This window comes from Macaca thibetana, chromosome 11, assembly GCF_024542745.1.
Source record: "Macaca thibetana thibetana isolate TM-01 chromosome 11, ASM2454274v1, whole genome shotgun sequence".
NCBI classification, from domain to species: domain Eukaryota; kingdom Metazoa; phylum Chordata; class Mammalia; order Primates; family Cercopithecidae; genus Macaca; species Macaca thibetana.
This window is the reverse complement of record NC_065588.1, coordinates 5,816,600-5,836,087: the sequence shown is the minus strand read 5'-3', so window position 1 is coordinate 5,836,087 and position 19,488 is coordinate 5,816,600. Positions and strand designations below refer to the sequence as shown.

The following is a 19,488-nucleotide window of genomic DNA, read 5'->3' as shown; positions in this document are numbered from 1 at the left end:
GGTGGATGAGGTATGCATGCAAAGCATGTAGCATAGCGCCTGGCATAGAACTGGGAGCCACTCTCCATCAGTTTGATGGTCCTCCCTTGCCCTCACGACTCATCTATCCATGACTCTTTTGCCCCTCTCATCTGTCCTGCCGTCTGACTTCCTCCCTTCATGGAGACGCCAGTCGGTCAGCACTCTGGGCACTGCTCTGTGCACAGCCCTCCTCAGGAACCAAGGAAGGGGCAGTAGGAAGAGGAGGGACTTGCTACCATTCTTAGTATCTCCGGGCCAAAGCCAGTGTTGGGAGGTCAGAATACACTCACTCGAGAAAGGCCTCAAATCCAAGGGAGAAAAACTTGCAAATCAGTGCGTGCAAAATATCATGTCAGATGAAAACATGCAAATCAATGCACCATAATGTAGTAAATGCAAGTAAAACAAATGCACCAAATGCAAGTAAAACAAATGCAGCTTTAAGTAACTGTGTATTCAACCAGTGCATCAGTGTTTGATATTCTCAGTTCTGAGCTGTGACTGAGGTAGACATAGGCAGCTAAGAGCCAGGAAGAGTTTACAGTCCTGTTATTACATCACAGACATGAAGTGCCGGCCAGTAGTCAGGCGTGGCATGTAGTGAAGTGTGCTCAGGCTCCTGCTAGGGGTGGGGTGGATCTGTAGGGGTGGCCTCAGGGAATGTCATGTCCCCTCCCTCTCCAGGGTGCCATGAACATAGGGCAGTAGGAGTGAGGAGGACAGGGTGCCGTGGGGACTGATCTTATGAAAGAGGAGGACTTGAGCTGGGTCAGGATAGGATGAGGGTAGAAGCTGGAGGATAGCACAGGAGAGAGGGACAATGGGCGCAAATCGAGTATGGAGAAGATGGTGAGGGGATGACCCAGCTGCAAGATGTATGTTGACAAATGGCAGGATGAGATTCAGATAGATGGTTCAGCCTCAACATACATAGTCCTGGAATCCAGAGAGAAGAACTTAGACTGTAAGGAGCCATTGAACATGTAGGCCAGTAGTGTTGGCACCCTTCCTCTGCCCACTCCTTCCGTGCCCATATGCCATTGTCCTTCAAAAATCAGCTTGGATGCCTCCTCTGACGCGTTTTCATCTGTGTCATTCTTAGGGCCTCGATCACTTTATGCCTTGTATTGTAGTTGTTTACAATCTCTTCTCACAGACTGTAAACAACTTGAGAAGCAAAATCCACATGAAGTTCACCCGATCTCCCCGACAATGCCTAGAATGGTGTTTTGTGCATTGCAGATACCTTAGTTGGGACTGGTGCTTTTGCAGGATTAGAAATTCACTCAAACTTCCTCAAATAACAAGAGATTTATTTTAAGAAAACAAGAGGCAAGCTCCTGGGTGTAGGAAATGAAATATAGCCGGGCCTCTTGGGAACTGGAGCTGGAGATGCTGTCGGAAACTAAGGCCTTCCCTCCTTTCAGGTGCTGCGTGGTCTCTCCCTTCCCTGCTCCTCTTTGTGTCTTTTAGTTTCAGTTTTCAAAAGAGGGAATCTGCCTGCTCTATCAGCAGGCCCTGGATCAGGTGTTCAGCTCTGGTATAACAAACTGTAGCTGTAGGGTTGGGCTGGTGGGGGGATCAGGTTCTTCCTAGAGCATGCTGAGAAAGGCATGCTGGTCCTTCAAAGGGCGGTGGGTGGGGCAGGCAAACTGATGGATGTGTAGGTGTGGCAGGCATTCTACAACTATTCGCTAAGCAAATGGAAGAATGAATGCATACCACTTTACAGAGATTGTTCTATCAGTTACATGCAGGATGGGTTGGAAGGCTGAAAGTCTGGAGTCAGGCAGAACTGTTAGGAGACTGTTATGTAACCGCAGAATGATATGATTAGGGCCCAAATGAGGCAAGTGGTGCTGGGGACAGAAAGACAGAAATGTAGGGGAAAAGCCAGAGTGCTGAGGAAGGTGAAGAAAGAAAGAATGTATTGTATAGGCAAGATGAGACTTGTCAAAAAATCCTGTAGACCCTTCTCTTTTTATTTTCTTCATCCTGCCTTCCTTACTTTACTTCTCTGGATCAGTGTTTACCCTCTTCTCATAACTTAGAAGTGGAGAAAGGAGCGTGTGTGTGTGTGTGTGTGTGTGTGTGTGTGTGTGTATAACATATCTATTGACTCTCAAGGATGTGGAGTATTTCTAGCAGTTTCAACTAGAAGTGGGAAAAAGAGGCTAAATGTATTCCAGAGAGCTCCTAAATTTAAAATCTATTAGTTTATCCCCCACCTCCACTGGTGAGCCCAAAGGGTACAGAATCCACTCTTCAAAAATAATTGAGTTTTTTTTTAATTGTTGTTCTTTTTAAGCTACCATGTTCCTGGAAAACTGGAAGAGGCTGCAGATGCGACTGGGCTACTTTTGGGACCTGACTGGCATAGAAGAGGAAGAAGTGAGTTCTCTCACATACTTCTCACATATTTCTGTGGGCTTTTGCTTTGTTTTGACCTTGGAAATGGACTCTCTTGAGTGAGATAACCATGTATGTTTGCTGTCACTGGCTGGGTCTCACAGTGGCTGCCTGTGTAGCTTGGCTCCATGGGCTGGGCCATGGTTGACCTGCACTGAGGCCAAAAGTCCAAGTGCCCCCTCTTCCCTTGAGCTGGAGGGCATTGAGCCTGATGTTTGGGCAGATGTCCCAGCGCCCTCCTCTCGGGGAAGAGGTGGCAGAAGATGCAAGAAAACAAGAGGCGAGAGGTCATCTTGAAATCATAAAGCCGGAGAATCAGGGATGTGTCAGAATGCCCTGGGAGCCTCCTGAGGGCCCAAGGAGAGGCAGGGTGTCAGGTGCTGGTTGTCTTTGATGTCTGTGAAAGAAGAAAGAACCACTAAACCTCTGTGGTACAAGCCCGTGCACTGTGTGTGAAACTGGGGAGTTGCGGAGGCGTGAGCTAAGGGAAAGGGTAGGTTCTTCTAGAGCCATGTTCTGGACAGATGATCTTTAAATAATGCAAATAAATCAGCCTTCCCTCATAGCTCTTCTGAGGACTAGCCCCCGAGTCTTGATGCTGGTGAGCCGAAGATGGGCGGTGTGTTGTGCTTGCTCCCATGATCTGTTCCCACCATAATTCCTGCTCCTCCCAAAGCAACCCCACTGCCACTCAGCTCTCCTCCCCTCTTCTTTCACTTCCAAGCTCAGCAAGCCCCTCTGTTCTGACCACTAAAATCTTCAAGGCCTCCTGATACCAGGTACCACCATGGATGGGACATCAGGCAGGGACTCTCAATAGTGTGGATATCGTGGGTGAGGGGCTGAGGGCCGTGTCTAGGAGGGCCAGGAGGCACTTGCAGTTGCCTGAGTACCCACTTGCAAGGGCTGGCCATAGCAGTAAGGCCACAGCAGTAACGTGGCTGCATGGAACACAAGCCTGCTCCTTACTCTCCTACAGTGATTGCCTTGGACTAGGGACCTGGGGCCTTGTGGCCCTGACACTTTATGAGAGAGAAGTGGAATCCCTAATTGAGTCTCTTCCTAAGCCTGTATGTCCCCACGTCTGTGGCATGTTACCATTTCTTCTCCTTAATGCTCTAGGTAGTCTACTTGCCTTTGAGCAGGTGGGCTGAAGAATGGCAGGACCCGCGGGGCAGCTGCATGGAAAGGAATCTACCAGTGCAGGGTGTGCTGCCTGAAAGTGCTGGAAGGAGAGATGTGATGCTGTAGCCTTTCTCTACCTCCCATGGGTTCTCACTTAATTGCATCCCCATCCCACTCCACCCCATTGCCTTACCATATAATGGGTACATGCACCCACTCTACTCCAGTCCTAAGTATTGAGCATATACCCTGAGACTAATACTATCATGAACTCCGTGGTGAAAGAGAGAATATACATATGCATTCTGCCTTCAGAGAGGATTCAAATTATTTAGGAAGATAAGCAACAGAGAATAGTAAAGACAGTTGCATTTCTTGCAAGAAAATTCCCAAACTGGTCCTTCCAATAGAAAGAACTCTAGAAGTTTGAATGTGGGTGATCTAGTGGGAAAATCTTTGTATTATTGGTCCTGTTTGATTTAGCTGAAATATGTCTCATATACATGAGAGAGACAGAGAGAGATGGAGGTTGGGGGAGATGGGTAGGGTATAGTGCCTACTCCCCTAATGCCATAGAACGTTTCCAAAAAAAGAAGATGCATCCCAGCATCCAAGCCTGTTTAGGCCCAGAGACAAGTTAAGTGTGTCTGCCGAGTAGAGTAGAGGAAGCCCTCACATCTCTCTGTTAGAGGGCAAGTGTAAACATACTCTCTCCATCAGAAAAGCCTCAGTTATAACTCAATACCCTTGAAATCTCTGTAACAAGCCCCTGGCAGGAGTGAGACTATCATCCATTTTTCTTTCTGTAGCCAGGTTTCCTGTTTATCTGTTTAACCCAATGAGCCATGGTGACTTCCTGGGAGGTACATGATTTGAGGAGCTCATGTGCTGGCTGAGAGGGGCCTGGCCAAGACTGGGTTTACCCGGGGCCTAAGGAGACAATCCGGATGGGATCTCCGTGTGAGGTTGCTGCAAGGCTGGTTGGTTCTGTAGTGTGATTGGTGTGCCCCGCATGTGCACAGGCCAGCCTCAACTTTTCCTTTAATGCATTTCTAGTTTGGATTAGCACACATCAATTTCAGTTCAATTCTGAACATGGCCATTAAGCATCCACTACATACTAGGTTTTTGTATGGAATATGGAATTATCTCAGGCATAGTGTCTGATCTCCGAGGGGCTGCATTCAGCAGGGTGCTCTTTGGTCTATAAATATTTAGAATAGAATGGAGAGTGTGTGAGAGAAATTGCTCCGGCTAATGTAGAGAGGAAATTCTTAAAAAATCAGGGTTTTGAAGACTGGTTGGCTTTTAATGGACAGCAAAGGGAAGAAGGGGCGCCCACAAGAAAGAAACAGCAGCAGAAGCCTTGACCTGGGAAAGCGAGGGGTGTAGATAGGCAACAACAAGATATCTTGAAAGTCACGTTGGCTGCAGGGGACAGGGCTCAGTATGCAGTGGTGACAAGGGAAAAGCATAGTCTGGTGACCGGGTCAGGGAGGGTCCTGATTGCTAATCTGTATCTCCCAGGCCATGGGAAGGCATGAAGGTCAGGATAGCAAGGTGCGAATGACTTGAACAAGGGTCCTAGGACTTAGATGAAGCATTTAACCCACATTCAAAATGAGGAGTGAGTGGAAGGCAGATGTTACTTGGGCATTGGAGGGAGGGAGGCAGGGGTCCTTGAAAGCCATGATTAGAAGTTTTTTTTTGTTTTTTGTGTTTTTTTTTTGAGACGGAGTCTCAGTTGCCCAGGCTCGAGTGCAGTGGCGTGATCTCAGCTCACTGCAAGCTCTGCTTCCCAGGTTCACGCTATTCTCCTGCCTCAGCCTCCTGAGTGGCTGGGGCTACAGGAGCCCGCCGCCACACCCGGCTAATTTTTTTTGTATTTTTAGTAGGGACGGGGTTTCACCATGTTAGCCATGATGGTCTCAATCTCCTGACCTCGTGATGCCGCCCGAAGTTTTTTTCGGTTTTAACCAGACCCCTCCCAGTATCAGGAATACTTGCGAGTCTAGCTGTCTATAACCTTAAGACATCTTTCTTCCCCGTGGTGTCCAATAGGAAGCACTTGCTTCCCAGGGGAAAGGAGGGTGCCAGCTGACATACACCAAAGCTTGTGCACCCTCTAGTCCTCCCACCTGGGTGCCTCCAGCAGGTGGGTCACCCCAGGAGGGGTAGAACAAGCAGTAGGGCTTAAGTCCAGCTTGGAAACCAGAGAGAAGCCAGAAGAAGACTGGAGACTGCTTTCTTATGAGGGTGGGGAAGGAAGGCATCTACCAAGTCCAAGAGCCCACCCCCTGGGCCGGTGCAGGTCTGCCTATGGGTGTCCCTGTGGGCATCACCACGGGACTTATTGAAGGACTCCCGTGATCCTGTTTGTCCTTGTTGCAGGGAGATCTGCCAGACCTCCAGAGTTTTATACTCTGAAATGGGATCATCTTCAACTCAGTGGGCCACTCTTACCCATTACCTCCTGTCACATCAGGAATACCCTGGAACTCTTAGAGTGTGGCCTTATCCGAACACAGATATCCTGCCCACCCATCTCTCTCCCACCCCTCATGTATCACATCAAAGCTTAGATATCCTCAGTGACTTCTTTCTGGTTTCATAGGAAACCAAATCCTCTGCCTACCTTTCTAACCCCAGCTCCTGTCCTTCTCCTTCGTGCTTAGACCTTCCAGCTACCTAGGCCTTCATTCTGTCTCGAGCTCATTCCAGCCTTTGCCCTGGCTGTTCCTGTTGCACAGACTGCTTTTCCCTCAGACTCTGCAAGGCCTGTCTTTTCTCGGCTTTTGCGTCTCAGTGAAAACATTGCCATCTTCAGATTAGCCTCCCGCAGCTCCCCAGTCTGAAGCAGCCATCCTGCTTTATTTCCTCTGCTGTTCTTGTCCTCATCTGCTAGTTTCTCGTTCCTGTGCTGGTTTACTCACTGTAACTTGCCTCTACTTGGAGGTAAGTTCCAGGGAAGGAGGGATCTTGTGTTTAGGACTGGCAGGATAGCCTCAGTGCCTGGAAACAGCTCAGAGTATAGCGGGTGCTTGATGACTCTTGGTTGAAGACATTTGTTGGATGTATCTCTGGACTTACCTCTTTAGATAAGACAAGTGTGGTCCTGAGCAGGCTTGGGTTCTTCCTCCCAGCTGGCTCCTGGGGAGACTGACCAAATGGAAATAGTTCCCAGAGTCTCGGTGGGAGGGGTGATGATCTGTGATGACTTGGCATCAGATTACCCATCCAGTGCTGTTGTGTGTAGGGAACATCAGGAATAAGGCTGATCTGTCCATGGCTGGGTGTGTCAAAGCAGCCCTCCCAGGGGCTGGATTCTGCTCTGGCCAGGAGCTCAGTTGTCCACTTCTGAGGGATTCTGTAACCTCGCCCTACTTGCTTGGCCAGGAGCTCAGTTGTCCACTTCTGAGGGATTCTGTAACCTCGCCCTACTTGCTTGGCCAGGAGCTCAGTTGTCCACTTCTGAGGGATTCTGTAACCTCGCCCTACTTGCTTGGCCAGGAGCTCAGTTGTCCACTTCTGAGGGATTCTGTAACCTCGCCCTACTTGCTTGGCTGCAAATAGGGAGGTCCTTGTCAGGCCTGCTTCAGCGGAGTGCAGCGCAGCCTGTCTCTTCCTTGAGTTTCACATTCCTGTCTGAGTGCTTAGGAAGCTAGGCTTGCTTTAAAAAGCTGAGAGTTATGGCCAGGTGGAGTGCCTCATGCCTGTAATCCCAGCACTTTGGGAGGCCGAGGTGGGCGGATCACCTGAGGTTAGGAGTTCAAGACCAGCTTGATCAACATGATGAAACCCTGTCTCTACTAAAAACACAAAAAAATCAGCGGGGCCTGGTGGCATGTGCCTGCAGTCCCAGCTACTCCAGAGGCTGAGGCAGGAGAATCGCTTGAGCCCAGAAGGTGGAGGTTGCAGTGAGCCGAGATCATGCCACAGCAGTCCAGCCTGGGCAGCCCAGCGAGACTCTGTCTCAAAAAAAAAAAAAAAAGAAAAAAAAGATGAGGCAGCTCTGAACTGAGGCCCAGTGTGGGGGGAGGTAAGCCACAGCCACACCTAGAGGGATTCAAACAAACTCCTCTATGTCCTGCCACATCATGCCCTGGAAAGCCAGAGATAATCAGAAACATCCTGCCGGTCAGCTGGGGGTGCCTCCCTTAGCCCCTGTGCGGGGTGTGAAAGGGGAGAGGCTCCTCTGGCTTGAAGAGATTTAGAACCCATGTTCTTCTGGAACTCACTGAAAGATACTGCTACAGTTTGTAATTAAAATCTCCCATTGGAATAATGTAGAAGTAAAGCAACCAAATTTCAGAGGCCACGGGGGACAACCTCAAACCATAGTTCTCAAAGTATTTCTGCAGGTTATTAATTGTTACAGGCAAAAGTTGCTCTGTGGGAAATGATGGGCTTAGGAAAATTAAGCAAGTGTCTTGACAGTAGCACTTTTCAGAGTTTTTAATATGCTCATTGTGACTCTCAGAAAGTCGATACATTATAGTGTTTTCCAGTGTTTTAGACCTTGGAGTCCTTTTTTAGCTGAAATTCTCTTGGCACACACATTAGGAAATGCTGTGTTGGAGAACGGATGAAGGTGAGAGACAAAATCAAGTGCACTTTACAAGCATTTAGAGATTTCTGTGTGTTCTGCATGGTGCCAAGTACTGTGCAAAACACAGAATAATACAGAGCAGGTAGCTGATCTTTATATTAGGGTAAGAAGCCTCTCACATGCAAAACAGCTAGGAAACAATAAAAGAAAAATACGTAATGAAGAGCTGCAATGTGTGGTATAAGCTATAAAAGTCTAGGAATTCAGAGAGGGAGGAGACCCCACCTGGTAGGTATGTTGCAACAGTTGGAGAAGGCCTCCTGGAAGGGGTGGGACTGACGTCCCCTTGGAGAATGGGTGACGATGGAATGGCACCACCTGCTGTTGTTTCAGTTATGCTTGTTAGTCACTTACATGGTCTGTCCTCTCCTGCATCGTGGTATGTCTTAGGAAAGCCAGAGAGAGGTCAAGAGCCTGGCCTGTTGACCTTTGGAATCTCTGACATATGGACAGGGATAAGGACATGTGTGTTCCCTGAATAGCAGAGCCCACTGTGAGCCAGTACCTGAATCCCTGCCCAGGAGTTATCAATAAACGATGCAGAAACATGAAGTCCTCACACCTGTAGATGTTTGTTCTTGAGCTGGAAACCGTAAGGAAGACCCGCCAATGAGGCCAGGTGCACACAGTTAAATTTTCTTTGAAGTGAGTCATGCATCTTCCTGCCCCAGCATCTGCACTGATTTGACCATGGTCCTCTGGATTAGTTAGGTGCTCTTTCCCATGCCTGGTGACTCACGATTCAGGTTTGTGTTGCTGAATGGCCCAGTGAGGTCTCTTGAGCATTGCTGTACTTGCCAATGAGTTACTCACCGAGGCTGTACAGGAAACAGGTCCAGGCAAGTGAATTTTAAGATTCCCTATGGCCACCCTTGACTTTGATGTTTATTGGTCGCCATTTTAGCTCAGAGAATAATGGAGCAGGGAAGGAGTTTTGTTGTTGCCCTCCTCCCAGCTGTGGGGCACATCTGTTTCTCCAGCTGGGAGCTGGCTTGTTGAAAGTTAGAAGTTTGAGGTCTGACAATAGTTGGTGGGATGACCAGGGATATCCCTCTGCCTCTGGTGAAACGGCTCTGCAAAGTACTGGGCCTCTCTTCATATCAACCATCTAGTTAACATTTCCTCTCTCTTTTCTCAACACCGGCGCTATCCCCAGGAACGTGCCCAGGTTTGGTTTTCAGTGTGACAACGAGTATTGTGTGTCCCTTGTCTCTTCCTCACGTTGTGTTCTTATGTTAGGTTGTGACGTCTAGATGCCTTGTGATTGTGTTTGGTGTGGCAGTTCATATCCAATAGCGTCCAATCCTAAACGCTGATGTTAGTGTACATGTGTCTGGTTATAACCCACAGGCCAAGGCCATTCTTCCTTTCGTTTACTAACCACTCTCTGCTCTTTGGTTTAGGAACATTCCAGGCCTGAGTATGAAACCAAAGTTCGAGAGAAAATGCTAAAGGAGAGCAACAAGTCGGCTGTCCAGAAATTGGAAACAAACACTACGGAGTCTGGCCACGAGGTACGAGGCTGCCCTCGTTGCTCACGGTCCCCTTTACTTGTTGAGATCCTGTTGTCATTTTGTTTGGCACACCTTAGTGAAGGGAGACTGGGCCTGAGAAAGGATTGATGTGGGGCAGGATGGGATGAGAACATGACATCTCACATTGTCCTGCAGCCAGAGATCGTTGGCAATGGGCTTTCGCGATGACTTGACTGCTCTTTCCTGGGTGGTGCTGTCTGGTCAAAATGGGAGGGCAGGTTGGAGGAGAAGCAGTTCAGGCCTGGTTCCTACCATCATCTAAAGTTTGAATAATAGTAACATTTGGCCGCGCACAGTGGCTCAAGCCTGTAATCCCAGCACTTTGGGAGGCCGAGACGGGCGGATCACGAGGTCAGGAGATCGAGACCATCCTGGCTAACATGGTGAAACCCCGTCTCTACTAAAAAATACAAAAAACTAGCCGGGCGAGGTGGTGGGCGCCTGTAGTCCCAGCTACTCGGGAGGCTGAGGCAGGAGAATGGCGGGAACCCGGGAGGCGGAGCTTGCAGTGAGCTGAGATCCGGCCACTGCACTCCAGCCTGGGCGACCGAGCGAGACTCTGTCTCAAAAGAATTAAAAAAAAAAAAAAATAGTAACATTTAACATTTAATACCCCACCATAGCAACCGCCACCACGCCTAATCCTTATGGAATGCTTGCTCTATGTTAGACACTGTTCTAAATGTGCTGCATTATCTCACAATAAGTCTGCGAGGCTGGTACTATTGCTATGTAAATGAAGACTCATGAAAAAAGTTATGTCCACAGATTAAGTCATTTGCCAGAGGTCGTACAGCCAGTAAATCATTGGTGGATCTGGGATTCCAAGGCAGGTCTATTAGTCTGTGCACCTAACCACTGTGACATACAGCCTTCAACTGCAATGGGAAAAATCAAAGGATGAAGCAAGAAATGGCTCTTAGGGCCTGCAGAGGCAAATTCATGCCTATATTTGCTCAAGCTACTCACACAATGTTCCTTACATTTCATTTTATCTTGGTGGGCCTCCAAAAGTGGATACGTGATTTTGACCGTGTCCTCTGAGTCATGTCTCTGAGTTTCATGGTGGCATGTAGTCATTAAAACAGAGCTTCGGAATGTGTGCTGTGGTTCGTAAAAATACTGAGTGTGTATGCTGAGGGGACATGGGGATGCTCTTTGGGATACCTGTCTCTGTGTGCCACCCGTCTTTGAAAGCAGTGGTTGAGGGGGGCAGGGAGAGAGAGAGAAAGAGTTTATGACTTTCTTAATCTGGTTCTTGAAAAAAAAAATCCACTAGATTGAAAATCTGTTGCTTTTAGATGTGTCTTTTCTCCATCTTGGATTTGAATTCAAATTTCATTTCATTTCACGTTCTTTAAGTTGGAACCATTCATGTTAACATGCAAATTTATGCAAGCATCAAAACAGAAGAATGTGGTGTTTTCGAGCCCAAAATACTGGCACTTTTTTTTTTCTTTTAAGAAAACAGAACTTAAACAGAACAGAGAGGGTGGCCCTCTGAGTTATTTTTTTTCCTAGACGACGACCAAGTCCAAGACCAGGGGGGGGGGGGGGGGGGGGGGGGGGGGGGGGGGGGGGGGGGGGGGGGGGGGGGGGGGGGGGGGGGGGGGGGGGGGGGGGGGGGGGGGGGGGGGGGGGGGGGGGGGGGGGGGGGGGGGGGGGGGGGGGGGGGGGGGGGGGGGGGGGGGGGGGGGGGGGGGGGGGGGGGGGGGGGGGGGGGGGGGGGGGGGGGGGGGGGGGGGGGGGGGGGGGGGGGGGGGGGGGGGGGGGGGGGGGGGGGGGGGGGGGGGGGGGGGGGGGGGGGGGGGGGGGGGGGGGGGGGGGGGGGGGGGGGGGGGGGGGGGGGGGGGGGGGGGGGGGGGGGGGGGGGGGGGGGGGGGGGGGGGGGGGGGGGGGGGGGGGGGGGGGGGGGGGGGGGGGGGGGGGGGGGGGGGGGGGGGGGGGGGGGGGGGGGGGGGGGGGGGGGGGGGGGGGGGGGGGGGGGGGGGGGGGGGGGGGGGGGGGGGGGGGGGGGGGGGGGGGGGGGGGGGGGGGGGGGGGGGGGGGGGGGGGGGGGGGGGGGGGGGGGGGGGGGGGGGGGGGGGGAGGGGGGGGGGGGGGGGGGGGGGGGGGGGGGGGGGGGGGGGGGGGGGGGGGGGGGGGGGGGGGGGGGGGGGGGGGGGGGGGGGGGATTATATTCAGGGAAATAATGAATTCATTCTTAGGTAAGACTCGTCATCACTGCCACCCTCATCAGAAAGCAAGCATTCTGTGTTCTGTCAGCTTCAGCAACGCCATGCAAACTTCTTTCTCTACCCCATAGCAGTATACAATGGATAATTTTATGGAAATCACATGTAACTTTTATTGACCACTGACTCATTTAATTTTAATTCCATAGACGGGAATGCCAAGGAGCTGGAATTGCGTACACTGAGGCTGTGGTTCTAATATAAACATTGCTTGGGTATATATGCATGATTGGTCAAATAACTTTCAGGAACCATGAATAATTAAAAAACATCTGAATGCATTATGAATGATGCATATGTTTATGTTTTAGCATTCAACATCTATTTTCATTACACTGTTGAGAACGCAAAGCTCAAAGCAGCTAATGCTTTATGGGCAGTGGGGGGAGATGACCTTCTCCGATGAGCAGTGTAAGATAAAAATGGCCTAGAATTTGATTGTCAGGGTCCTTCTTGTGTTCCCTCCGTTTCTTCAACATTGCAAATGATCCTGTTCTTGCCAAATCCAGCCATAGGTGGGAGATACAGATGGACGCTGCTCTTGTCTGCAGGAAGAGTTTTAGTCAATACCCGCTGCATAGCATTGCTGCAGGGGCACCATTGCATGTGGAATATTTAGGAAAGGCACCTTCTTCTGAGGAATAGACAGGGACTACAGAATCAAATTCTAGCTGATGGTCTTGGATGTGCTTGTTTCACCCCAGAAGATCACCTTGGTTCTGCCTTCACGGTAACCCTGATGCTGCATATCCCCACCTCTCCTAACTTTCCTTCCTGCTGAATGGTAAAAAGCTACCATTTACTGATGCCCAGAGTTGTGCAGGAATTTGCTTAAGACCACATAGCTAGTTGTGTGGAAGGTGGTAATCAAACCCAGCTCTGCCTGATCCCCAAGACCTATTTGCTTTTTTTTTTTTTTAAATTTTAAAGATACCAAGTCCATTTACTTTTTAAGCATTTTTATTGAGATTTAATTTTATACACTAAAATTCACCCATTTAAAGTGTACAATTCAATGGTTTTTAGCATATTCACAGATTTGTGCAATTATCTACACAATTTATGTTGAAAACCTTTTTATTATCCTAGAAAGAAACCCTGTACCCAATAGTTGCCAAGCCGTGGGTAACAACTAATCTACTTCCTGTCTCTATAGATTTGCCTATTCTGGACTTTCTTGTAAATGGTATTGTAGAATATGCGGTCCTCAGCTTCTTTCACTTAGCAATATTTTTTTAAGCATTCATTCATGTTGTAGCATATATCAGTACCTCATTCTTTTTTATTGCCAAATAATATTCCGTATTTTGGATTTGATTCATTTTATTTATCAGTGCAGTTGATGGACATTTGGGTGGTCTCCATCTTTGGGCTACTATGAATAATGCTGCAATGGATGTTTGTGTACCAGCTTTTTTTTTTTTCTCTTGAGTATATACCTAGGAGTAGAATTGCTGGGTCATATGGTAACTCTATGTTTAACATTTTAAAGAACTGCCATGCTATTTTTCCAAAGTGGCTATATTATTTTACATTCCAACCAGCTATTTATGAGGTTTCCAGCATCTCCACATCCTCACCAATGCTTATCATCTGTTTTTTAAATTTTATCCATCCCAGTGGTGTGACGTGGTATTTCACTGTAGTTTTAACTTGCATTTCCCTGATGACTAATGATGTGAACGTCTTTTCATGGGTTTTTTGGTCATTTGCATGTCGTCTTTGGAAAAATATTTATTCAAATCCTTTGCCTCTTAAAAATATTGGGTTAATTGGCTTTTGATTATCAGGTTATAAGAGTTATTTATATATTTGGAATATATGAAGTTCTTTATATATTTGGGATATATGAAGTTCTTTATATATTTGGAATACCAATCTTATCAAATAATATGATGTAGAAATAGTTTCTTTAATTCTGTAGATTGTCTTTTCACTTTATTGATGATATTATTTGAAGCACAAGTTTTAAATTTTGAAATAGTTCAATTTATCTAATTTTGTCACTTATGCTTTTGTGCTATATCTAAGAAACCGTTGCCGAATCCAATGTCATTAAGAGATTTCTAATTTTTCCTCTAAGAATTTTATAGTTTTAACACTTGCAGTTAGGCCTATGATCCATTTTGAGTTCATGTTTGGGTGTGATTAAAGGAGGGGATTCAAATGTATTTTTCTGCATGTGGGTATTCAGTTGTCCCAGCACCATGTGTTGAACAGACTGTTTCCTTACTGGATTATCCTGACACCTTATCAAAAGTCAATTGACCACAAATGTAAGAGTTTATTCCCGGACATCAATTCGATTCCATTGATCTATATGTCTGTTCTTATGTAATATCACCCTATCTTGATTGCTCTGCTTATATAGTAAGTTTTGAAATTGGGGGTATGCGTCCTCTGACTTTGTACTTTTTTTTCAAAATTGTTTTGACAATTCTGGGTGCTTTGCATTTCCATATGAACTTCATGACTAGCTTGTCCATGTCTATAAGAAAGCAAGCTGGGATTTTGGTAGGGATTGAGTTGAATCTACACACTAATTTTGGAAGAATTGCCATCTTGGCAATAGTAAGTCTTCTATGACTGTGGCATATCTTTCTATTTATGTAGACCTTGTATTTTTTCAACAATGTTTTATAGTTTTTGGTGTACACATCTTGTACATATTTTGTTAAATTTATTGATAATTATTTTTATTTTTTTGATGCTATTGAAAATATAGTTGTCTTGATTTTATTTTTGGATTGCTCATTGCCAGTATATAGAAATATAATTGATTTTTCTATATTGATCTTGTATCCCACAACTTTTCTGAACTCATTTATTAGTTCTAATAATTTTTAATGGATTGCTTAGGATTTTCTATTTGTGAGATCATGTCATCTGTGAATAGCAATAGTTTTACTTCTTTTTTCCAATCTGGATATATTTTGTCCCTGCTCCCTCCACCCATTTCCTGATTGCCCTGATTAGAATCTCCTGTACAATGCTGAATAGAAGTGGTGAGGCCGGGCACGTTGGCTCACACCTGTAATCCCAGCACTTTGGGAGGCTGAGGCGGGTGGATCACGAGGTCAAGAGATCGAGACCATCCTGGCTAACACGGTGAAACACTGTCTCTACTAAAAATGCAAAACATTAGCCAGATGCGGTGGCGGGCACCTGTAGTCCCAGCTTCTTGGGAGGCTGAACCAGGAGAATGGTATGAACCCAGGAGGCAGAGCTGGCAGTGAGCTGAGACCACGCCATTGCCCTCCAGCCTGGTTGACAGAGCGAGACTCTGTCTTTAAAAAAAAAAAAAAAAAAAAAAAAAAAGTGGTGAGAATGGACTTCCTTGCTTTGTTTTTGATCACAGGAGAAAAAAAATTTAGTCTTTCACCATTAAGTCTCATGTTAGCTGTAGGCCATTGCTTTTTTTTTTTTTTTTTTTGGTTTGTTTTAAACTCTCTCTAGAAGGTTTCCCTCTAAGGCCATTCTTGCATTGCTATAAATAAAGACTGAGTAATTTATTAAAAACAGAGGTTTAATTGGCTCATGTTTCTGTAGGGTTTAGAAAAGGCATGGTGCTGGTATCTTCTTGGCTTCTAAGGAGGCTTCAGGAAGTTTATAATCATTGTGGAAGGTGAAGGGGGAGCAGGCACGTCACATACTGAAAGCAGGAGTGAGAAAGAGGAGTGAGTTATAGGGGAGGTGGTGCCACACACTTTTAAATGACCAGATCTCACAGGAACTCACTGACCTTTGCAAAGACAGCACCAAGCCATGAGGGATCCACCCCCATGATCCAAACACCTCCCACCAGTCTCCACCTCCAGCACTGAGGATTACAATTCAACATGAGATTTGGGTGGGAACAAGTATCCAAACTGTATCAGCTTCCCTGAGAACAATTCACGTCACATGTACATGACGCCGATCTGAAATGAAATATTCTGTACTGTCATGAGGTGATAACCGTATATTAGGACGCTGGGGTAGGAGTTATGGTACCATGACCAGGCAGCTGAGCCTTGTGGGTGTCTTCCACCTCAGCTGTCATGCAGGGAGAGTAGATGACACAGCCTCCCCAGGTCTGAGAGTCAGCAGTTTTCTTTGCTGATATGCAGAGATGATGTTGGTCATCAATCCATTGGTTTGGGGGATTGGACCGTCCCTTATTTATTTATATGGTAGTAACTTGGATCTTATACCTTCTCTTATTGATTTTCAAGGATGCGGGCATAGGAGGATGTTAACAATGATAAAATTTAAGCAACATTTATGGAGTGCTTATTGTATGTAATGTGCAAAGCTTTACAGGTATTATTTCCTTTAAGGCTTAAAACCGTTAGGATCCCCAACTCACAGATGAGAAGACTGAGGTCTATAGGGGACATAAGTTGATCAGTGTGAATACATGGTAGAGCCAGAATCCAAGCCAGGTAGTCTGACTCAAAAGCAATGCTTTTAACCTCTTGGCTTCTGTGTCTGCTGAAAGTTTTCCTTCAACGGATCCCCAAACACTCCTAAAAAGTCAGGTTTGATTCTTCTTTCCTAAACTAAAGGCAGAAAGACTGTGGTATTCACTGGAAAGATGGGTGAGAGACAAACTCGCTACCCTACATTAGTGGTTTTGTTTAAATTTTAGTGGGGTGATGCTCTATTTCCACTGAGGACAACAGTGGGGAGAATTAGCTCAGTTTACAGCTAGAGGTTCAAAAGACCGTAGGGAAAATTCGGGAATATAAATATAGGCATAGATTGTGTTTTCAAGAAAGAATACTGAGTCTGGAACTTTTAACAAAAGAATAGCCTGAATTTTTTTTTTTTTTCCTAAATTAGCTTGAATCTTTTCTAGACTGCTCTGTGCTGGACACATTTGGAGGTTTTCTTAAGTTTCCTGCAGGGCACCATGTCTCTCTGTTCCTCCAAGATGGTAAAGCTCTAAGTTGAGTGCGGATGGCAAGGTGCTGGAGCTGGCAGGTTGAGGAGCGGTGCTGGTCTTTGCCTCTCATCCCTGTAGTCTTTCACTCAGTGCTTTCTCAGCCCGTGCCTCCTTTGCTTCCAATAAACTTTGTATTAGTTAGAGTACAGTAAGAAGACAAAACTCATGCTATGTGGGTCAGTAGAGGGACAATACAAAGAGCTAATTCTAAAGGTGTTAGAAGAAGGGATGTTGAGCCAAGCAGGACAGTGAGCCAATAGAGAGATTAGCATGGCAGGAAGTGCGCACCACCTTAGGGCTACAAGGACAGGAGTGGAGATGGTCTTACCAGAGCCCAGGAGCCAGGACCACGCAGTGGGAGCTGGAATCCCAGAGGAGATGGCATCTGAAGCAGATAGAAAAAGTGAACGAGAAATACCCTGGATTTCCCTCTTCAGCCTCCCAGGCTCCCATCATTACCTCCCATTGGCCAGACCTAATCAAAAGTCAATTGATGAGTTGTTCCAGGAAATAGAGTTTTTGGGGTCAGTGCCCCGCAGCACGGACCAGAGGAAAGAAACAGTGGAATCTATCTGAGAGCAACCGGCAGAGCGCTGGCACGAAAGTCCAGGCAATAAGTCGATGTAACCTTAGAACCCACTAGTCACAAATCATTTGCAAGTGGGGTCCTTGGTTGGAGGTTGGAGAGGCTATTGGGGAAGAGAAATAAAAATTTGACAAGAAGCACAGGAATGTTCACCGCTGACATAATAAATAAATACACCAGTGGTCAGTTTTTCAGGCCATTCCTGAACTGTTGAGAGTGTGTGAGTGAGCAGGTGTGTGAGAGTGAGTCAGTGGCATGAGCATGTGTGAGATTGTGTTCGTGTGTACGTGTGTGTGGGTGTGTGAGAGTGTGCCAGTGGTGTGAGATTGTGTTAGTTTGTGTGTGTGTGTGAGAGAGGGAGACAAGGAGAGGGAGGGTGCCTGAGTGATGGTGTCATTGGAGTGACACAGATAGGCTCAGATAACGGGAGGCTTCGAAGAGGAGCAAAAATACATTTTTGTGTCAAGATGCAAAGAACGTGAATAAGTAGAGTTGGGGGGCTGATGGCAAATGTGGGTTTCATACTCCTGTGAAACATATCACTGAAAGGACTTTAAAACAAAATCCGATTTAACTGGTCCTGGGAGTTTCTTCATGGAACTTGTCACCCACATATTGATTTAGCCAGTGCGCAGTCCCAGCACCCACACCCCTGCCTGTGCCACCTGAGGTGCTTATTTAATGAATGTTTTATGTTGAGCACTGCAGCTAGAAGGGAACAGGAGCCTAGAGGAGGCTGTGGATAGAGGGGTGTTAATTTACTGCTCAGTTCATCACCCTGGGGACAATTATTTCAAAAGAAAACTCATCTAAAGTTAAAGCACTGAAACATTTACGACAGAGGCCTCTGGCAGAAGCAACAAACAAACACGTGGAATAAATTATGCATAATTGTAGGGCCTTTGCAGAGGCTAGGACAACAGCAACGGGAAGCTGGGACATTGTTGGAGCGTGTGCGTGGGTGGAGAAGGGAGGCCCAGCGAGCAGGGGACGAGGGTCCCTCTCGCTTCTCACTCTGGGCCGAGGGAGACATGGTCCAGGCTTTCCACGTAGGCCTTGGGTGGTTTATCAGTTCTTTGAGCAGAAAAGTTCCCTCGTGCCCTCTTTTGAGGCACTAAATGACCAAATAACCATTTGAGGGTCAAAAACATAAAGAGTAAAAATAATTATCGCAGCCTCTTCTTACGGTTTCTCGTTGGCAAAGGGAAACACTGAGGCACAGAAAGGGACTTGTTTTACCAGAGTTTCTTGTAGCAATAGAGAAGCTGAGATGAGATGTGAGCCTGGTTCTATTTCTGAAATCTGTTTATGGCCTGGTGCTTAAGAGCTCTAAGCATCCTTATAACACGGGCATTTCATGGACTCTGGCTATTAAGGCTGAGTTAGGACACCTGGGACCTTTGTTCTTTCCTGTACGCCTGCATGAGCTGAAGAATAATTGGCAGAAAATGGCCTGGGTTCTGTCCCAAGCTGACGGGTGTTCAGGGAGTCAAGCCCCTGTGCTCTCTCAGACCAGTCCCTGAGCCGGTCTGATAAGGGCTGAGAGGCTGCAGGTCGGTTCAGCTCTGCAGTCCTGTGCTTCAGAGGATCTGTGCACACTGCCCTTGGCCTTCTCATATTTGGTAATAAGGACAATGAAACAGGTCACTTCATTTCAGGGGACATGTAACTCCTGGAACCTGTGTCACAAAAGTGGAATTGTTACTGAAAGCTGCCCCCTGACAATTTTATGTACTATTTTTTAAACTTTTGCTTTAATTTTTTATTTTCGGCAGCGCATTGTTTCCTGCTCTGGCTCCTCTCTCTTTCTTTCTCTACCCGCCCCCTGTCCCGCCCCTTCTCTGTAATTTCTCATAGAGTGGCCTCCTTTTTCACCTCTGGTCCCAGTCACACCCCCTGCCCCGCCCCGGGGCACCCCAGCCAAGAGAAATGGGTGAGCAAAGGAGCAGAAAAGTGGATGCAGCAAGGAAATTTATGGGTAGAGGTGTGGGCAGTCTAGGATGTGGATCTCCTTAGGGGTACTTGAGGATTAAATTTAGAAG

At 47.2% G+C, this 19,488-nt stretch overlaps 1 protein-coding gene across 1 annotated transcript in view; it reads left to right on the top strand.

Annotated features, from left to right (window-relative positions):
* The window catches only part of ANO2 (anoctamin 2), a 363,519-nt gene that overhangs the window by 185,429 nt on the left and 158,602 nt on the right, over positions 1–19,488 (top strand). The window contains exons 13-14 of the mRNA XM_050747557.1: positions 2,330–2,412; positions 9,568–9,678. Coding sequence (XP_050603514.1) covers positions 2,330–2,412; positions 9,568–9,678 — 194 coding nt within the window. The remainder of the gene's footprint in view (positions 1–2,329; positions 2,413–9,567; positions 9,679–19,488) is intronic.